Source organism: Oncorhynchus keta, chromosome 18 (genome assembly GCF_023373465.1).
Source record: "Oncorhynchus keta strain PuntledgeMale-10-30-2019 chromosome 18, Oket_V2, whole genome shotgun sequence".
NCBI lineage: Eukaryota > Metazoa > Chordata > Actinopteri > Salmoniformes > Salmonidae > Oncorhynchus > Oncorhynchus keta.
In genome coordinates this window covers 4,168,895-4,190,066 of record NC_068438.1, presented here as the reverse complement: position 1 = coordinate 4,190,066, position 21,172 = coordinate 4,168,895, and the positions used below count along the sequence as shown (strand labels likewise).

General features: G+C 41.8%; 1 protein-coding gene across 4 annotated transcripts in view; it reads left to right on the top strand.

The window, feature by feature from the left end:
- The window catches only part of drd2a (dopamine receptor D2a), a 28,743-nt gene extending 8,406 nt beyond the window's left edge, over nt 1-20,337 (top strand). For 2 of the 4 annotated variants that reach the window (XM_035791514.2, XM_052467200.1), the window contains exons 2-8: nt 3,882-4,192; nt 15,192-15,301; nt 16,386-16,522; nt 17,107-17,309; nt 18,150-18,236; nt 18,450-18,834; nt 19,243-20,337. In XM_035791514.2, the coding sequence (XP_035647407.2) occupies nt 3,914-4,192; nt 15,192-15,301; nt 16,386-16,522; nt 17,107-17,309; nt 18,150-18,236; nt 18,450-18,834; nt 19,243-19,439 (1,398 nt within the window). In that variant the 5' untranslated portion in view covers nt 3,882-3,913 and the 3' untranslated portion in view covers nt 19,440-20,337. Of the gene's footprint in view, nt 1-3,881; nt 4,193-14,603; nt 15,087-15,191; nt 15,302-16,385; nt 16,523-17,106; nt 17,310-18,149; nt 18,237-18,449; nt 18,835-19,242 lie in introns of those variants that run through there. The other 2 variants (XM_052467201.1, XM_035791516.2) reach the window with 2 other exon arrangements.
- The last annotated feature ends 835 nt before the right edge of the window (nt 20,338-21,172 follow it).

The window sequence follows — 21,172 nt, the reverse complement described above, 5'->3', positions numbered from 1 at the left end:
AGCTTGTATGTGAGTCGGTGTGTGTGTGTGTGGAGTCAGTATAAATGTAAGTGCATATTATGTGTGAGTGAGAAGATGGAGTGTGTGTGTGTGTGTGTGTGTGTGTGTGTGCGTGCGTGCGTGCGTGCGTGCGTGCGCGCGCGCGTGTGTGTGTGTGTGTGTAGGGCCCTGTGAGTGTGCAATAGAGACAGTGCAAAATACTGAAATAAAAGGTCAATGAAGATACAAGGTTAACTCAGATAGTCAGTGAAGCTATTTTGTTTAGATCTGAAAGACTACTAATGACCTTTTAGATATGAGGGACTACGCCGTTCAGTTTAAAATAAAATCTTTGGTGTGGAGAGCACGGTGGCATCAAGTATCAAGATTTTTTGGGGGGCATCAAGACAATTAAGTGAGTTTTGATGTACAAAGTTGCAAGATGCAATGAATTTACCATAGAATGCTGGGTATTTATTGAATCTGCATTGGGGAAAGTAGAAACAAACATGGCAAAGGGAAACTTTAAAAGTTAACAAAGGGAAAACCGTCGTAGAAAAGCTCAACTTTTAAAGGGAGATGTATTGTGGCAGCATGACTACATGCACAAATGAAACTCTTTAGTTAAAAAATAATAATAATAATATTCACAAACCCATGGCAAACATCTCAAACAGGCAAAATGTTAAGTAAATGTATGTCATTCACTGTTTGCTAGTTGCTTCAGCTAGTGCTTTACCTACAAGCATGAGCTTCACCTGGGTCTCCTATGCAGACAGCTGAGTAGGAAAGTGGGCAAAGGACCTCACCAGAGACATGGCTTGTTGTTAGGAAAGAGCATCCTCACAACCTAATGAGGCAATTGGAGGCTTGTTAACGTCCCCCTTCTCTGCTTCCTCCAACAGACAGATGCTCCACAGCTTCCCACATTACTTTATTTGAGTAGCTAGTTGCTAACATCAGTAGAACAATTACCTGGTTTCTAGTACATTCTGATAGCATGTCTGGACATGCCTAAAGATAGGATTGTTATTGGTTCCCAATGCTTACATTGCAGTTTATGGATGGACATATAATCTGAGTCAGTTCAACTGGTGTGAACGTTGATTGTTGTCTTCTCGAACCCATCTGGAGGTTTGTAAATATTTCATTAGTAGTTTTCTATCAAAAGTGCAGGCCTTTTATTCCTATATTGTCTTCTCACAAATATGGTCAAAATAAAAATGTTGCTGTCAGTGTATAGGAATGTTTACTGTCTTTTACTGGGGCACACGTTGTATCAATCGTGAGTAATGTAAAGCATTCATATGAGCAGTTTTCTTCCTCAATGTCTGCAGCATTCACCAGTGTTAGCAACTCGAACAGGTAAACAAACAATGGCCCCAGCTGTAAAATATGTGACCTGCGAATCTCTTCCATAAACATTTTATAGGGTGATGAAGTGATACTTCATGCTCAACATATCAAAGGGAGGTTTGTTGATGTTATGAAACGGTCATTTGAATCACTCCCTCAAAACATCCCCGTAAACAGTTTTACTCACCCATATCACGACCACCTGTACACAGGAATACCTCTTGGATCCGAATCGATCCGTGAGCCATACGCTTTTGGACCTTGGAAGAGCGTCATTGAAATTGCAGGTCGTATTTTAGTTGGAGCCTGAGAAATGCTGAATTATTATCCCCGTCCTTGTGGATATCGGGGCCCTACTGTTTTGGAAAATGTTACGGTGAATTAATTTTGTATCTGGAACAGCTTCTATTATTTGATTAACTCGATCAATTCTCTATTTTTCAACATTTTTCAGTTAACATTTTATCTGGGAAAAGTTCCAAACAGAAATAGATTCACATTTAGAGGGCAAGGATGGTAATTATTCTTAGGGGTGTAACTATTGAAGGAAATAATTGCAGTAAGGAGATAAAGAAGAAGATAAAGAGAAGAGACGCTGTAAGTGCTACTGTATGCAGGCCAGGGAGGGCTTTCTCTTCTCTGCACAGTGGAGGTACAATAACCCTGCTTAGAAAATGGCTAAATGATGACTACCTACCCAAAGCATGTCAGTAGGTAGTCAGACCGAGGCAAAATGGGTATATAATGACTATACAGGACAAGGGCGGACTGGAACCAGAAATCAACCCGGTCATTTCTAACACCCATTTTATTACTTGAGGCACTCACACAAGTTCAATTTTTTTAAATTCTGCTGAGAAGAAAAAAAAAATCAGCCCATATGGCATTTGCCCTAACTGCCCTGCAGCCAATCCGTTTCTGTGAAAAATACTGTGTTCTGTGTTTGTTTATGCTCTACTGTGAAATTCAAATGTGCATGGGTCAAAGTGTACGGAGGCTTCCCTCTCCACATTACCTACAATACTTATGTGTCAGTAGGTACTTGGACCATGACAACAGATGCCAATCAAGGATTCACAGCCTGTAATTGGCTAGTTGCCATCAAAGATGTCGACCAAGCATCAAAGAGGCCTACGGCAGATAGAAAACACATAAAAAAATAGCTGCTATCACCGAATAAGATCAAACACTTTTACTCCAGATTGACAGAGGTGGTATCTACTGGAGGTTTCTCCCAGTCTCAGACAGACAGACAGACAGACAGACAGACAGACAGACAGACAGACAGACAGACAGACAGACAGACAGACAGACAGACAGACAGACAGACAGACAGACAGACAGACAGATATTCCAATCATCATCTTCCATCTAACCTACAGTCAGCTGTGCTGCTATGGGAGTATGACGTAGGCTATGCAGGGCGTATTGATGCTTGTGGATAGATGGGGGTTGTTGAGTGTTCATCCAGGTCTGCACTTCAGGACAGGTCACCTGCTCATGGATGATGGAAGTGAGGGTTATCAGGTCAGCTTATGATTGGATATGGAGTAATGTGACGTCATACAATGCCAGAGAGAAGACACTAATAACCTCTCAGTGAGCTGGCAGACAGGGAGATAATAGGCTATTGTGTAATGTGTGTTTCCTATAAAGGTTTTCAGCAATTCAGTTCAATAGGATGTATGATATTGTATCTCTGTGGTTTCCAGCCTGTGTTTTTTAATCATTCTGTAAATCCATGGATTGTCAATCGTCATATCTGACTTGGCTTATTCATTTGAGCTCCTAGTGGAGCATAAGGCCTCAATACCTGGTTATACCTTGACGCAATACAAACTCCACTAGTTTCCCCTGTATGACCTGCAGGAGTATCCCTCCGCCTTCAACTTCTCAGCACACCCCGAGCTCGATATGTCTCCGAAACTTTGTATACGATTGGGCGATAGCTAGCCGTTTGCTCCTATCTCGCATCTTGGGATAAAGCGTACGTGACGCACAGCGGGTATAAGGATAAGGCTGTTACAGCCCCAGTGAGTACTGCGAGGACAACCAGTTCCAGCACAAGCTTTCAGGACAGCAGTGAGAACAATCTCACATAAATAAAGATCTGGAGCGGACAAATAAATGAGCTCAGACAGCACAGGGCATCTGCGGGGTAAAGGCACAGGCCTGTGTCCCCGGGGCAATGCTTTCAGATAGGCAGGAGGCTGGAGCATGTGACGAAGGGAGCGAGAGAGGGGAGATAGGAACCCCATGAAGAAAGTTCCTCGTGTACAGTGCACACCGTCTTAGAAACAGACGGCATTCACGCAGACACGAATGCACGCACATGCACACACACTCGTCCCCCCCCCCAAAAAAAACCCTGCAGACGCGCATAGAGAGATAAAGACAATCATGTAAATGCGCAATCATCAATAATGTATTTTAGCTGACACACACACACGCGCACACACACACACGCACGCACACACAAACACATAGCTCTTGTAATTAAAGCTGAATATGTAAATTCTCTCCCTTTTTCTTTGTGTCCATTTCAGGGCCCGTTCTCGGCCTTCGTCACTCACAGCTAATGGATGTCCTCACACAGTATGCCTACAATGAGAGTTTCTGGGACAATGGGAATGGGAGCTTCAATGACACGGAGAGCGAGCAGAAGCACCCGTACAATTACTATGCCATGCTCCTGACGCTGCTCATCCTCGTCATCGTCTTTGGCAATGTGTTGGTGTGCATGGCCGTGTCCAGGGAGAAGGCCCTCCAGTCCACCACCAATTACCTGATCGTCAGCCTGGCCGTGGCTGACCTGCTGGTGGCCACCTTGGTTATGCCCTGGGTGGTCTATCTGGAGGTAGGTTACCTACACACCCACCCATGCTCTTTCATTGGCAGAAAGGCTTAAAGCTAAAGATACATAGTTTTTTTTTTACCCTACCTGGAGGTAGGCTACCTGTACAGCCAGGCACCTTTGTCATTTCCTGAAAGGCTTAAAGGTGCGGTGTAGTTGACTTTTCCCATGAAGTTGCACAGCAAATTGCGTACATAATCATAGCTGAAGCAAAGCAGGTTGTTTGATTACACTTGTGCCAATCAGGGTTCCTTTTACCTTTCCTCTTTGATTTGCCCTTGCATTGACCCTCCCACTCAGTCCTCCACAATGAAAACAAACCGTTCGGGCAACATTGTTGATCTGAAAAAGAATAGATTCAAAGTTCTTCTTTATCAATGGTCTGGTTATGGAACGACTTTCCCAAGGTGTCTGTCATTGAAGCATTTATCATTATGCAAACAGGAGCCTAATTGTTTTGACAAGAAATTGTAAATGAAAGGATAAAGGGAACAGCTATAAGTGCTGGAACAATGTGAATGCAATGTGTGTCTGTTTTCATTGTGCATCTTCTCCACATAACTGGTTAAAGATATTCATTTGAACTAAGTTCATTCTAAATACATTTAAATATATATTTTAAAAAATGTACGACATGGCTTTAAAGTGCACGAGAAATAATAGCTCTGGCGTAATTTTTTTTTGCCAATTTACCACGCGACAAAATATTAAAGTTTAAGTCCATCAAACAGTTTCCCCCTGTCAACAAGGACACATCTTGTAAGTAATTATGGTTCCATGCAATGTAACTGTGGAATTTAATAGATAAGATGGCATCAGCATTGAATTGTGGGAAATAGCATTGCATATTATAACTGACAGTTTAACGAGTCACTCAATAAAAAAAGTAATCGCTCTAGCAAATAGGCCGTAACGTTGATACTGTAGACAGGAGGTCAGACAATTAAGTGAGGAAATTAATACATTCACATCATGAAAATAAATGGTGCTGTACCTACGAAGCTATCTAACGTAGTATGTGGAGCAGCAGTACTGGCAATGTCCATGTAAAACGTATGTACTCATTCCCCAGCTATACTGTAGCTAGGCTAGACATCATCGGTGAATTATTATGTATTATCTTGTGATGTGACTTTTAAAACTGTCTTGTGTGATCTAGGTGTGTTTGCTGTGAAGAACCACGTAAGGTTGAATCAATGCCCAGTGACATTTGCGATGTAAAGCAGCAGAACGGCAGCAACACAATCAACCTCAGTCAAGCAAATCAATTGAGAGCAGGACTTAGAACAGGTTTAGGATGTTATATTTGACCATGGTCTTTGGCCAGTGAAATGAGAGGCCATCCAAGACTGCAGTGAAATAATCATCCTGTGTGTGTATCAATGAGCCTGCCTCCTGATTACCAGGGCTATCAAATTACACTAAAATCTATAAAGTCTGTCATGTGCTTTGGAGAAAAACTGTGACTTGATCTCTTCGTCTAGCATCGAAGAAAACCAGAATGATTCTCCTGCGTTTTATATGCTTTCATTTGACATTAAAACATATTTTTTTGTCATTTAGCAGATGCTCTTATCCAGAGCGACTTACAGGAGCAATTAGGATGAATTGCCTTGCTCATGGGCACATAGGCAGATTTTTCACCTAGTCGGCTCAGGGATTCAAACCTTCGGGTAGTGGCCCAAAGCTCTAAACCGCTAGGCTCCTTCTGACAAAAGGTTGAGAAATGCCACATACAGTAGGCTAACTCATTACACAACCTTTCCACAGTGACCCTCAGCTCTCTTCAAACAGGCCTCTCAATTGTATTACAAAGGATACCAAGTTTAAGGTCATGTGTCAATTAGTGCACTCTTAACAAGAAGTTAAGGATATAACGAATGAGCTTTGAATGGTTTGTCGTTCACGAATCCCATTCATTTTGTCTTACAGACTAATAGTAGCATAACCAGCCTTTGGAAATGGCACAAATTAAAATATGTGCCTCTTATACAGTAGGCTGCAGCTTGGCAACATTATAAGGGCTTATTGTTAACATGAGAATAAGCACTGCCTTCAAGTGAAATGGGTGGATTTGCGTTTGTTTGGATGATTCACACTCTTGACACATTCGATTTCTAGCGGAGAAAATAGATGTCATGTAGGATTATGCCACAACAAATATAAGCACATTGATCTTTTGCTATTACAACGTCATGTTCGGATTATCGTCTCTCTCCCAGGAAACCAATTGCAATTTGCTGCATTATCTATTTTTTTTTTTCTTTCTCAATTTCGTGAGATCTTGTTCAGCTAGTCCAATAACAAGCCGTGGTAATGTGCTGGTCACAGTCTGCTGCAGGAGCACTGTTGCCCTTTCTTGCTAAATGCTAAATTTGCATTAATTATGAATACGTTTTGCCTTCATGCGACCATGCCAAATGTGGTATATTGAGAGCCTCTTCTTGGCATATGCTAGATGACCTTAGGTCTTGAGATGTTTATTGGCTTTGATGAGCAGCTGTGAAAGATGCTTAGCCTCTCTCCTCCCAGCCAGCCTCACAGTATGTTAAACAAAGTGTCTGTGCAGATAGCAAATGAAATGTTGGCCTTTCTGAGAAAGTGTGATATCTAATGTACAATCTCAATGCAAAATGAGAAAAACAAAACACCAGCAATTGGGTTTCTTGCCGTGTTGCATTTACAATGTCAGGGCAGTCCTCCACTAACATCATGGTGGAGGTAGATATATGTTTCCAATAAGCGCTTACCATGATCCATGATGTCTGTGGGTGTTAGCCATGAGCTCCATTCCCACGAGTTAGGGAGGAGTGTTAATAGGCCGATGTGTGGAGCCTGGTATAGAGGAGCTTTCATTAGGCTTGTCAGATCATTCTTTAATCACTGGCAGGGCTGCAGACAGACAACCAGGAGCAAAGACACAACCCTCTTCAAGCCTGAGCTTGGCATAATTGATAACACACTGCCTCAGAACAGAGATTAATCAGACAGGTCTCTATGAGCCCAGCTTCGGAGCTCTGGCTGTTTAAAAAAAAAGAAGAGGTGAGATGCGGATAACTCTGTGCTTGACGACTCCAATAAAATTCAGTGAGAAACTGAGTGAGAAGCAAAGCACCACTCTCAGTAGTGGTGTAAGGGGAAACGAGGATCTGCCACGATAGGCGGGCTTTGAAGCGCACTGTCAGTCATGCAGGGATGTTATCTAGTAGCTACACCACGGGAGCCCTGTTCTTGTGGAGAGTGGAGGTGGTTTGTTAATAAGAACGGGTTCCTCAGGCTCTTGAGAACGAAGAAGAAGCATATGCTACTCGTTATACGTAAAAAATATATTTCTCTCTCTGTTGTGAGTGGAAGGGTGAGGGCTTGGTGTATGTGTTTGTAACCAGAGGACGAGGCAAGGCAAAACTCTCGCTAAAATATGTTGGAAATTTTAGGCCAATGCGTTTCTATGGGCTTATTGTGGACCTAAGCTTGTCGCCTCTCTTCCCTCCTTTGGGACAACAACTCCCATGGTTCGGGCGGAGACATGTGCATCTCGTCATTATATGCAGCTCTCTGGTGTAAATGGGAAAGTGCAAACAGCACAGAAGGAGCGAAGGAGACGAGACTAAAAAGACAACATGAGAACAAGTGGACATAAAAGCTCATAAAAAAACGAGGTTCTTGCGATACAAGTATTTGGAATATTGCACAAAAACATGAATTAGAATTAATCAAATTAATTTGATATTTTGCCCAGCCCTAAGCCATGGTTGACACAATAATGGGCAACTGGGCATTTTTATGACCCTAAGCATTATGGGATATTAATGCTTAACCACACCTGTTTGGAAGCACCTGCTTTCAATGTACTTTCTGTCCTTCATTTACTCAAGTGTTTTCTTTATTTCGGCAGTTCTCTCTCTCTCTCTCTCTCTCTCTCTCTCTCTCTCTCTCTCTCTATCTATATATATATATATATATACATACAGTGCATTCGGACAGTATTCAGACCACTTGACTTTTTCAAAATGTTCTTACATTACAGCCTTATTCTAAAATGGATTAAATTGTTAGTTTTTTCCCTCATCAATCTACACACTATACTCTGTAATGACAAACCAAAAACAGTTTTTTTTTTTAATTTGAGCAAATATATTACAAATAAAAAACGGAAATATCACATTTATGTAACTATTCAGACCCTTTACTTAGTACTTTGTTGAAGCACCTTTGGCAGTGATCACATCCTCAATTATTTTTGGGTATGACGCAAAAAGCTTGGTACACCTGTATTTGGGGAGTTTCTCCCATTCCAAGCTCTGTCAGGTTGGATGGGGAGCGTCGCTGACCAGCTATTTTCAGGTCACTCCAGAGATGTTAGATTGGTTTCAAGTCTGGCCTCTGGCTGGGACACTAAAGGACATTCAGAGACTTGTCCCAAACCCACTCCTGCATTGTCTTGGCTGTGTGCTTAGGGTCATTGTCCTGTTGGAAGGTGAAGCTTGGCTCCAATCTGAGGTCATTACATAGACAGGTGTGTGATTTTCCAAATCATGTCCAGTCAATGGGATTTACCACAGGATAATAAGGTCCAAATAAGTTGTAGAAACAAGGATGGTCCATTAAAACAGGATGCACCTGAGCTCAGTTTTGAGTCTCATAGCAAAGAGTCTGAATACATTTCCCAAAATGTATACTAACCTGTTTTCGAAGTGTCATTATGAGGTATTGTGTGTGAGGAAAAATGAGGCTGTACATGTTTTTATTTAATACATTTTAGAATAAGGCTGTAACATAACAAAATGTGGAAAAAGGGGAAGGGGTCTCATTCCAAAATCGCCCAGCATCCACTAGATGTTGGAACATTGCTGCAAGGACTTGCTTTCATTCAGCTACAAGACTATTAGTGAGGTCGTGCACTGATGTTGGGCGATTAGGCCTGGCTCGCAGTCTGCGTTTCAATTCATCCCAAAGGTATTCAATGGGGTTGAGGTCAGAGCTCTGTGCAGACCAGTCAAGTTCTTCCACACCGATCTCGAAAAACATTTTCTGTATGGACCTAGCTTTCTTCACAGGGACATTGTCATGTTGAAACAGGAAAGGGCCTTGCTCAAATGATTGCCACACAGTTGGAAACACAGAATTGTCTAGAATGTCATTGTATGCTGTATCATTAAGATTTACCTTCACTGCCGAGCCCGAACCATGAAAAATAGCCCCAGACCATTGTTCCTCCTCCACCAAACTTTACAATTGGCACCAATGTTCCCTTCCCACCAATGCTCCCTCCGGGATTGCTGTGCAGAAATATCAGCCCACAGAGACAAGCACGAGATTGAACTTCACTCTAGTTTCTAGAGCAGTGGTCACCAACCGGTTGATCTCCAAGGCATTCCTGGTCGATCGTCAAACATTTCTGTAAAAAAAAACAATGATAAAGCCTTGTGTTCCTATTTTTCGTTGTTGTCTCAGGCGGTAGGTGCACCCGATTCAGCTGCCCTGCATCCCTGGTAGGCGAACTGTTGCCATTTCTAACCATTTCATGTGTCTGAAAGCACAAACTCTGCCTTCCCGGAGGGCCTAGAGAGAAAATCAAGCGCACTATATACCTATAGTTGGCCAATCGGATGGCTGAGATGACCGTGTCTGTAGTAATGTAGCAGGCATGACAGAAAGCTACAGCGAAGTTGATACTGTGATATTTCTCAACTTTAAAACCATGACCAGAGAGAGACTGTCAATGAATACAACAAAGAGTGGCAGTTTTTCCAAGTGAGTGATGTTTAACTTCTTACTCAGCATTGTCAACACTTTGTATTCATAAACCATAAAATGTGTGTTCTTACTTTTTCCATGAGTAGGAAAGTAGACTTGCGGAATATTTCACTTTCTCTGTTCATAGGAGTAACAAAATGTATTTGTGCATGAGGCAGAAATAATAAGGTGCGACTCGAGTTTTGCCATAAGCTGGAAGACGGTGACCCTTTTTTGGCCAGTGTCAGTGGAGGAAAGGGAGAGCGGAGGAATGTTGAGAGGCAAACCCTCAGTCAGCTGCTCTCTCCCTCCACTGAGACTGACCATCAGATGCAGGGACCATCAGCCCAATAAAATAAAAATACACTGAACAAAAACTGAACAAAAACAACATTTTCCCCAAATTTCAAGAACAAATAAAAAATCCCAGAAATGTTCCATAAGCACAAAAATAGTTATTTCTCTCAGATTCTGTGCACTTATTTGGTTACATTCCTGTTAGTGCGCATTTCTCCTTTGCTAAGATAATCCACCCACCTGACAGGTGTGGCATATCAAAAAGCTGATCAAACAGCATGATCATTACACAGGTGCAACTTGTGCTGGGGACAATAAAAGTCCACTTTAAAATGCGCAGTTGTGTCACACAACACAATTCCACAGATGTCTCAAGTTTTGAGGGAGCATGCTGACTGCAGGAAGGTCCACCAGAGCTGTTAACAGAGAATTGAATGTTCATTTCTTTACCATAGGCACCCTCCAATGTCGTTTTGGAGAATTGGGGCTTAAGGAATTTATTTCAATTGACTGCTTTCCTTATATAAACACTAACTTAGTAAAATCTTTGAAATTGTTGAATGTTGAGCTTATATTTTTGTTCAGTATAAAAATTATATTATTTAAATGTATACTCATTCAACTGTGCTTCACAAGTAATACAATAACGGATCTACTACCAGTGTGATCTTATAGTCTACCTCAAATTTTCAGATGTCCCAAACAACAATGCATTGGCAGGGCAATTCAAGCAAAGCCAATATGCAGTGATAATTCATTGGGCCTATAGCTTACTGCACAAACCTCATTGCTATAGCACTGTTTTTAATTGGTTAATGTTGCATACGCTTACGTTTTTAAATCATGTTAAAAAAGATCTGAGCTGTAGATCTCGGCTTGCATTTTGACTCAAAGTGATCTTGACTCAGAAAAGGTTTGTGACCACTGTTCTAGAGTTTCTCTGTTAACACTATCAGCGTTTCCCTTGTGATCGAAACAATGCAATATTAGCCACTGTTAATGCAACATACCAAAACAAAATGAACTACGCAAGAGATTTTGTTGTAGGCAGAGCGCATCAGAGTAGGATTCTATTGCATTGACATGTACTACTCATCCCGTACTCTACACAGATCCATGCGGCATAAACAATCAGAGCTGCCTTATGCATATATGCAAATAGACCATTGCCATATATGGATCTGCGACATTTACTCTGAACTGGACTGTGTTTACAGCATGAGTGGTGTGAGTGGATGCGCTTGTTTTTAGATCAAAGCGAGAGCTGCATGAAGCCCCGTGGTCACATTTTGTTCATATCCTTTGCAAGTTAGTGAGTTATTATCCCAGTTATAGATAATTTGTAGTCAGCAATAGGGGTGTGATTGCTTCCTACAAGAGCACAAAACATATACATTTCTAAACATCTTTTGAAAAGGAAGACAGGTAAAGAGCTTTTTATTGTCCGTGTATTTTGAGACAGTGTTGAATAAAATGAGTAGCCAATAGGCAGAGGATAGCATAATTTGTCTGATTCTCTGTAATAATGTATGGGAATAATGATTCATTTTATTTTGCAAAGTGGTTTCTTGCATCAAACAACACAACAACATTTTCAGTCACCTCCTTGTCAGAAGGACAAGTGGTTAAAGAGGTTAATGTCAAGCCCTGCATGTTTTTCAAAAGTCTCATGGAATATTTGTATTTATTTGTATTTTTATTTCACCTTTATGCCTACCAGGTAGGCAAGTTGAGAACAAGTTCTCATTTACAATTGAGACCTGGCCAAGATAAAGCAAAGCAGTTTGACACATACAACAACACAGAGTTACACATGGGGTAAAAACAAACATACGGTCAATAATACAGTAGAAAAATAAGTCTATTTACAATGTGAGCAAATGAGTTGAGATAAGGGAGGTAAAGTCAAAAAAGGCCATGGTGGCGAGGTAAATACAATGTAGCAAGTAAAACACTGGAATGGTAGATTTGCAGTGGAAGAATGTGCAAAGTAGAAATAGAAATTATGGGGTGCAAAGGAGCTAAATAAATAAATACAGTAGGGGAAGAGGTAGTTGTTTGGGCTAAATTATAGATGGGCTATATACAGGTGCAGTAATCTGTGAGCAGCTCTGACAGCTGGTGGTTAAAGCTAGTGAGGGAGATAAGTGTTTCCAGTTTCAGAGGTTTTTGTAGTTCGTTCCAGTCATTGGCAGCAGAGAACTGGAAGGAGAGGCGGCCAAAGGAAGAATTGGCTTTGGGGGTGACCAGAGAGATATACCTGCTGGAGCGCGTGCTACAGGTGGGTGATGCTATGGTGACCAGCGACCTGAGATAAGGGGGGACTTTACCTAGCAGGGTCTTGTAGATGACCTGGAGCCAGTGGGTTTGGTGACAAGTATAAAGCGAGGGCCAGCCAACGAGAGCGTACAGGTCGCAGTGGTGGGTAGTATATGGGGCTTATATAGGCCGAGGTAGTATATAGGCCTACATTGAACATCACACATTGGCTACTACTGTAGGCTAAATGATAGAACAGCTATTTGCATGTTAAAATGCTATGCAATGCATTTTCTCTATTGTATTTGATGGAAGTCCACTCGGGTAGGTCTACATTATGATCAAATAGCCACAGTAGCCTACATGGCCACTATTAAAACTGTAACTTAAAGCGGGTGCAGCCTCACTGTTCACAGTAAATGCACGCTGAAAGTTTCACAGAATTTTCACAAGTTCAAGTTTGCGCTCAGCGGACCTGAAATTTGCTCAGTGCCGGATAAAAAATGAAAGGGATTATTGGTTGGCACATTGCATTGGTGCAGGTTGCATTCTCTTGGCATCCACCAAACCCAGATTCGTCCGTCAGACTGCCAGATGGTGAAGCGTGATTCATCACTCCGGAGAGCGTGTTTCCACTGCTCCAGCCAACACTTGGCATTGCACATGGTGATCTTAGGCGGTCCTGTTCTGTGGGCTTGTGTGGCCTTCCACTTCGCAGCTCAGCCGTTGTTGCTCCTAGAAGTTTCCACTTAACAATAACAGCATTTAGAGTTGACCGGAGCAGATCTAGTACAGCAGAAATTTGACAAACTGACTTGTCGGAAAGGTGGCATCCTTTGACGGTGCCACGTTGAAAGTCACTGAGCTCTTCATTAAGGCCATTCTACTATCTACTATCTTTGTCTATGGAGATGTTATACACCTGATGCTGAATTAGTCACATCCACTAATTTGAAGGAGTGTCCCCATACGTTTGTAGTGTATATACACAAATAAAAGTTTTAAAAAAACACACAAAAAACAGGTGGGCCACAGACAGGCAAATAACGGCATAGTAGTGTGCAGAACGGCATCTCGGGACGCAAAACTCATCGGTCCTTGTCACGGGTGGGCTATTGCAGCAGACAACCACACCGGCTTTTACTCTTATCATCTAAAAACAAGAAGAAGCGTCTCCAGTGGGCACAAGATCACCAACACTGGACAATTGAGGAGTGGAAAAACATTACCTGGTCTGACGAATCGACGGTTTCTGTGCGTCATGTTGATTGCAGAGTCAGGATTTGGAGTACATAACCCCATCCTGCCTGGTGGCAACAATAGAGGCTGGTGGGAGTGGTGTGGGGAATGTTTTCCTGGCACACGCTTGGTCCCTTGATAGCAATTGAGCAAACGTTTAAATGCCACAGTGTACCTGAAAATAGCATCCATTCCAGAAGAATTCAGGCTGTTCAAATGTAATTGTATTTGTCACATGCTTTCGTTAATAACAACAGATGTAGACTAACTGTGAAATGCTTACTTACGGGCCCTTCCCAACAATGCAGAACAAAATAGTAGAGAAAAATTGCATTTTCAGATGGATAAAGGGATTTTCAGATGCCATAAAGGGATGCACGTGATTGGCAACGATGTTCAGATATCCTGTGGCATTCAAATGTTGCTCCGCTTTATTCAAGGGATCCAATGTGTGTGCCATGAAAACACACCTCACACCATCATACCACCACCACCAGCCTGCAATGTTGACTCACAGCATGATGGATGCATGTACTCATGTGGTTTTCTCTATACCCTTGTCCTCCCATCAGCGTGAAACAGCAGGAACCAGGATTCATCAGACCAGGAAATGTTTTTCCAATTCTCCAGTGTCCAGTGTTTTTGTTCCTGAGCCCACTTCAACCACAGTTTCTTGTTTTCTGCTGAAAGAAGAGGAACTCTGTAAGGTTATCGGCTGCCATTCATATCAAGGTACGACAAGTTGTACGTTTTTTTATGGGTCATTAGGCACCAATGTTTTACTGGACTGTCAGTTGACTAACTGCTCTGCCCAATTCGTGTCAGCCTCCTTGGTCCTTTTTCATCAATGACCCATTTTCAACCACTAGCCTGCCTCTGGCTGGATTACCTTTGGGTGGTGAACCATTCTTGATACACACAGGAAACTGTTGAGCATGAAAAACCCAGCAGCGTTGCAGTTCTTGACACACTCAAACCGGTTCGCCAGGCACCTAATACCATACCTCGTTCAAAGGCACTTTAATGTTTTGTGTTAACCATTCACCCTCAATGGCACATCTATACAAACCATGTCTCGATTGTCTCAAGGCTTAAAAATCCTTCTTTAACCTGTCTCCTCCCCTTCAGCTACACTGATTTGAAGTGGATTGAACAGGTGACATCAATAAGGGGTAATAGCTTTCACCTGGATTCACCTGGTTAGTCTATGCTGTGGAAAGAACAGTGTACACTCAGTGTATACATTATCTACACTGTTTTTTTGATTGATTCCGATATAAGTGACAGGGAAATTGTGGTTAATGGAGCAGGCATTGGAAGATTCATGAGAACAGATGAAAATATAAGAAAATCTATTGAGGAACATGTAGGGCGGGATTTTTAATGTCTGACTGAACTGCAACTGAAAAATATTCAGTGCTTGAGGGAGATAAAACTGTTGTCTCTAAATTTTGAAACATCTTTCTTCCAGGTGGTGGGAGAGTGGAGGTTTAGTAAAATCCACTGTGACATCTTTGTCACCCTAGATGTCATGATGTGCACTGCAAGCATCCTCAATCTCTGTGCCATCAGCATTGATCGGTAAGTGCTCGTGAAATTGTTGAATCCTGGCCGAAGGCAGGTGCCATTGTGGATTTGCAGTGAAAATCTTTAGATTGAAAATCTTTAAGAAAATTCAGTGCCGTCTGGTCCTAAAAGGCCTTCTTGCAAACCCATCTGATACTTTCTATTGAATACCAATTCCATTATTTATGGACTATGCAGCATGCCACTTTCATTTTGCATGATTTTCCACTTCACTGATTTTTGTGTCACTCAAATGCCTGAACAGAACAAATATTCACCTTGGTTATGTGAATACTTAGCCTCAGAGGTAATTTAAATAGTTACTGAAGTGATTTGTATTTAAATACAAAATGTCTGTACGTTTAGTATGTATGGAGAATATCTTTGAGTTGTTTATACTGCATATGCTTATTTTAGGTTATTAAGATAAGACGGCATGCACGTTTCATAATTAAATCTGTACTATCGAATAAAGAGTACCCTTAAATCTAGAGTCCTTCATTGAAACAATAACAAAGTGGCCAACTGCCTCTCTTTTGGTCAACAGCTGATGGATGGGCCTGGAAATGTAACCACTGTCAAATGCATTGACAGAGCTATGGATGCAAGGACTGTCCATCCAAAATGATAGGGTTTTGAGGTCACATAGTGTTTGCTTTTCAAACGTTGGAGTTATTAAACAAGCTTATAGTTTGGGTTCTGTTTCCTGAATAGCGTTTATGCACCTGTTACACGAAACTATGATTTTTCTTTGCGTTTAATGCGCGTTAGTCGTCTCCCGTCATCTCAAGAGTTTACCCACCCTTTCTTTTCTACCCCCGCATCCCTGGTGTCCCCACTACGAGAATACAGAGAAAGGTGTTTGCTGTCACTACACGTCTAGTCTGCACAGTTGTAAAGCCAGAGTCAAATGTGGCAATGTGTGTGTGTGTGTGTGTGTGTGTGTGTGTGTGTGTGTGTGTGTGTGTGTGTGTGTGTGTGTGTGTGTGTGTGTGTGTGTGTGTGTGTGTGTGTGTGTACTTGTGCAGTCTGGCAGTTTGTCTAACTCTACAGTATTTGTCCCTTGTCTTTCCTCACCCTCTGCTTCCTTCCACGACAGATACACAGCAGTCGCCATGCCCATGCTGTACAACACGCGCTACAGCTCCAGAAGACGAGTCACTGTTATGATCTCTGTGGTGTGGGTTCTGTCCTTTGCGATATCATGCCCCCTGTTGTTCGGCCTAAATAACACAGGTAATAGCAGGAACTGTGGGCTCCCTTGCTCTGTTGCACTGTGATCTGTGCTATTGCTCAGTGCTTCCACAGTATTTAGGCTTTTATGGGACTAAGGAGTAGACTCCGTATGACAGCGGTAGGTGATACTAAATTGTATGACTGCTGTGAATGGGGTAAACAGTGTGGTGATGAGTTTGAATGCTCCTTTTTCATACACATTGTATATTCAACCAAAACGGCCCTTTTAGGCGTTATGCCCTGTATCGACCAACTCAGTGGTCTTGCGGTTCGTGTCCACGTTGAGGTCGAAAGGTTGAGTGATTGATCCTCGGCCTTAGTCACACTAAAGCCTGTATGAATGGGACCCGATGCGTCTCAGCTTGGCACTCAGAATTAACGAGGTACAATTGGGGATAAGACTCTGCAATAGACTCGCGTCCTGTCCAGGGGTTGTACTTGTACGTCAAGCTGCGTGTCATGCTACAGAGAATGGCTCCTGCTCCAATGAGCTGTCCCTGCTCACTCGTGCAACTGGGCTACTGGTTTGGCGGGTATTGTTGTTTTCTGTATTGACCGGAGCGCAATTTTGTTTTCCTCTCTAGCGACTCGCGACGAGTCCCTGTGCATCATCGCCAACCCGGCCTTTGTGGTGTACTCCTCCATTGTGTCCTTCTACATTCCCTTCATCATCACTCTGCTGGTCTACGTGCAGATTTATGTGGTGCTTCGCAAGCGTCGGAAACGGGTGAACACAAAGCGCCCGTGTCAAGGGACAGGCGACCACCACGCAGGCGCCACGTTAAAGGTGACTAGGCTGCAAGTCGTGTTTTTCAAAAATGAAGTGCTTGACACACTTAGGGAGAGACAATTCAATTAAATCGATTGTCAACAACATGTCATGTGTTTTTGGAGAATGGAATCAAACATGAGGAAGCTAAATATTGTCCATAAAGTGCTTGCTATTCCCAGAAATGAGATGCCGAACACACAGATAATGATTTTGTGTGAGGGGCAAGAAAAACACAGTAGATAGAATTCTAGCCAGGATTGAAAAGGGCACACGCAATTATCCTAAGGCATTTTAAGAGGGTTCTCTTCTCGTATTGAGATTATTAGCAACATATTCTGCTGTAATTGGTCATTGTTGGCCATTGTTCATTGGCCTACTAGAGCTGAAATGCAACAGTAATTATGATGTACCTTTTCGTGACCTTTTCATTTTCTGGATATTGATGTTAGTGACATTAATGCGGATCAATACAGGAAAAGAAGCCGTGTATCTCTACAGTGCTCATGTACATGCATACCTTTTGAAGGGAGAGAGCAGATGAAATACATTCAGAACGTACTATGCAATTGCAGGGCAAATAGTCCTTATCACTTTTATACTGTGAGTCAATAAACTATTTCTGAAACAATATTGTCAGTTTAAGTCCGGGACTTTTTATTTCTGCGCTATTGAGTGTTATGGAGGTAATGATTCGAATGGGAATCAAATAACGGTGTACGCTCAATAGAATTACAATTTGTTTAGTTTATTGTTAATTGTTCTTTACAATTGTGCCCTCTCAAAGAGCGACTCGGAGACCTTTTGGTGCCTGTGCAGTGACTGTGTGCTAGCTTCTCTCCCCTGTTGTTGTTTCAGGAGAAGTGCAGTCACCCAGGAGATGTGAGGCTGTGCACTGTGATTGTGAAACCTAATGGGAGCTTTCCTGTCAACAAGAAAAAAGTGGTGTGTCAAGTATTTGTTGTGCTATTTTTACAGAGTAACTCTCAGAAGGGAATGTCTTTACTTTCAAAGGCAGTTAACAAGGTGTCACCTCTATTGTTCCCATTTCTCTCTGTAAGCAAGCTATAGAAGTTACTGCTACATTACTACTACTGCTGCTACTGCTACTACTACTACTACTACTACTACTTTAACATTATTGTTGATCTCTGTCAGCAGATCTTCATCAAAGAGGTGGCCCACGAAGGGGACGACATAGAGCTGGACGAGATGACCAACTGCAACCCTCAGAAACAGAAGAATGTGGACAATGCCACCGCCACGCCTGTCAGCCACCAGCTCCTGCCGCCAACCAAGGCCAACGCCAGCCCCACCTCCGTGCCCCCCTCCCCGCCTGGGAGCTCCGTCAAAGTGGAGAAGAACGGCGACTCGAAGGACATACTGGTGGAAGTGCCCAAAGTGACTAAAGCGTTTCAGACGGAAGCCTTACCCAACGGAAAAACCCAGACGTCTATCAAGCAGCAACCCACTCTCATGAGTAAGAGGAAGATCTCCCAACAGAAGGAAAAGAAAGCCACTCAAATGTTAGCCATAGTCCTGGGTAAGTTGTTAGCATTGAATACCACTTTGAATGTTTGAAAGTACTGCTGAACTTTTCAGGAGAGAGGAGGGATACAGAGACATTTGGGGGTAAAGTCTATTTTACTTTCACACATCATAAGCAATAAGACAACTCTATAAAATGTAGCTGATATCTTTATTTTACTAGCTGTAGTTTTCTGATGGCCTGTATAGGTATTCACTTAGTAATCTTTAACTTGAAAATAGCTTACAGGCAGAAAGTCAGACAAGGAAACATTTTTTATTTTCATTGGGGAGAAATTAAGATTTATCAAGTTTATCTCCAGGATATGGTTCAATGTTCACATCAATCCAGTAACATGGTACTAGCTGGTTTCTCCGATCTTTTCACATGTTGTCTTCTCTCTCTCTCTCTCTCTCTTTTCAGGTGTATTTATCATATGCTGGCTACCTTTTTTCATCACTCATATATTGAACACCCACTGCACCACATGCAAGGTTCCTGCGGAGATGTACAATGCTTTCACGTGGCTGGGGTATGTGAACAGTGCCGTGAACCCCATCATATACACCACTTTCAATATAGAGTTCAGAAAAGCTTTCATCAAGATCCTGCATTGCTAAGGTTGGCATTTGAGAAGGGAGCTGTATAATGAAGAAAAAGCGTCACTTATAGCCTACTAAAATAAACCTCATCCACGTGAGGACAGTGCACATGACCATTAGTCTCAGTGATGATCAATGACAAATGGAGAGACTGAGTAAATGCCACACATGAAGTCTTGGGGACTTTTGTGGATTATTTGGTGGACTCGTGTTCTCCCACATGAATGTATATCGAGGAGTAACATCTTTATCAATGAACTGTTTCTTGGAAACGTCATATTGGTCTTAACCATCTTGCTTGTCACTTAAGAGCCATCCATGTAAAGCAATGTAAAGAAAACACAAGAAGTTTTTTTTTTAAATACTAAAGCAAGCCACCTATTTAATCTGTGTATAGGATGTCTTTTGATACTGGCTGAATCCCGCAAAGAACAACTAGATATCAGCAAATCAGTGTTCATCTCAGTATTAAACCTAATAATATTAAACTGGTCATCCATGAGCTCTGCATCGTTAAACCACCCACAGAATGGAATGTTGTGTCACATAGAGATAAAACATTTTGACTCGTAGTTTTCTCACTGGTCCGCTTGGCAAGAGAGGCAGCCACAGGTTTGTGATAAATTGAATTATTATTAATAATAGTATGATGATTATTATTATTGTTATTATTATACAAAAAAAAAACTCTACAGCCACCGCTGGTCAATGGTTCCCGTCTGGCTCGGAAGGACCATGAATAAGGTTTTTGTACAATTATTATTTACATTTCCTGTAGATGCTTTTTATAAACACATTCTATGTGATTATATGCCTGCAATGAAAATGTGATGCATGTTACATTGCTCCTTCACATGGATTCTCATGAAATGTAAATCAAAAAAACAATATGTCCAATAAATTGAGTTATGAGACATGTGCTGTGCCATATAAATGTCTTATTCTTTGACACTCTATACATACTGTTTATAAACTGTAATACTGTGTAAATTCACTAATACAATAGTACAATGCAAAACGTTGTACCACTACTAGGCCGAATACTCTAATATAATTGGTCGAGAGGGTGTTGATAATTATCCTGGTAATACACTGCAAAACAATGATATGGCAATGAAGTAGTTTCAACAAAGAGGGCTAATGGGTTCGCACTCCAAAATATGTTGTATAAAGCTTCTTTTTTTTAAACTGCATCAGGGATAGTTTACACAAACGTGTTTGGCTTTACAGCCTTCTTCAGTGTGTAGGTACAATTATCTTCAATTCAAAACAGCATTTGTAAAAAAAAATATATATATATATATAAGGGCCTCACGCCATTCCATATTGATGTTTTCTGTAAACGATTGGATTGTTCTCTGTGCAGGAAACCACACTAAACATGTTTGACTATTTCTTGATTTCCGTTAAAACGGAACCATCGCGTACGATATATCCAGTTCAAAAAGACAAATCAACAACACGTCTTTAGTTTTAATGCCCTTCAGGCCCTGCCTATGGTTTATGTGGTATGACACACAGCTTGATAAACAGGCACCATCTCCTAGGATATTATTATGTCATTAGCCCCATGGTAACCATTATCAGAGAATGTGGTTCGAGTCTCTCCACAGAAGGTCAAAGCCATAGGCTCTGATGACAGAGCAAAAATATGTATGTCTTCAGTGTAAAAGGGATGCCACTATTCCCCTCATCATATGTCATCTTAAACACTCCGTGGATTTTCTGCCCCGTAGTTACCTGTTTTGACA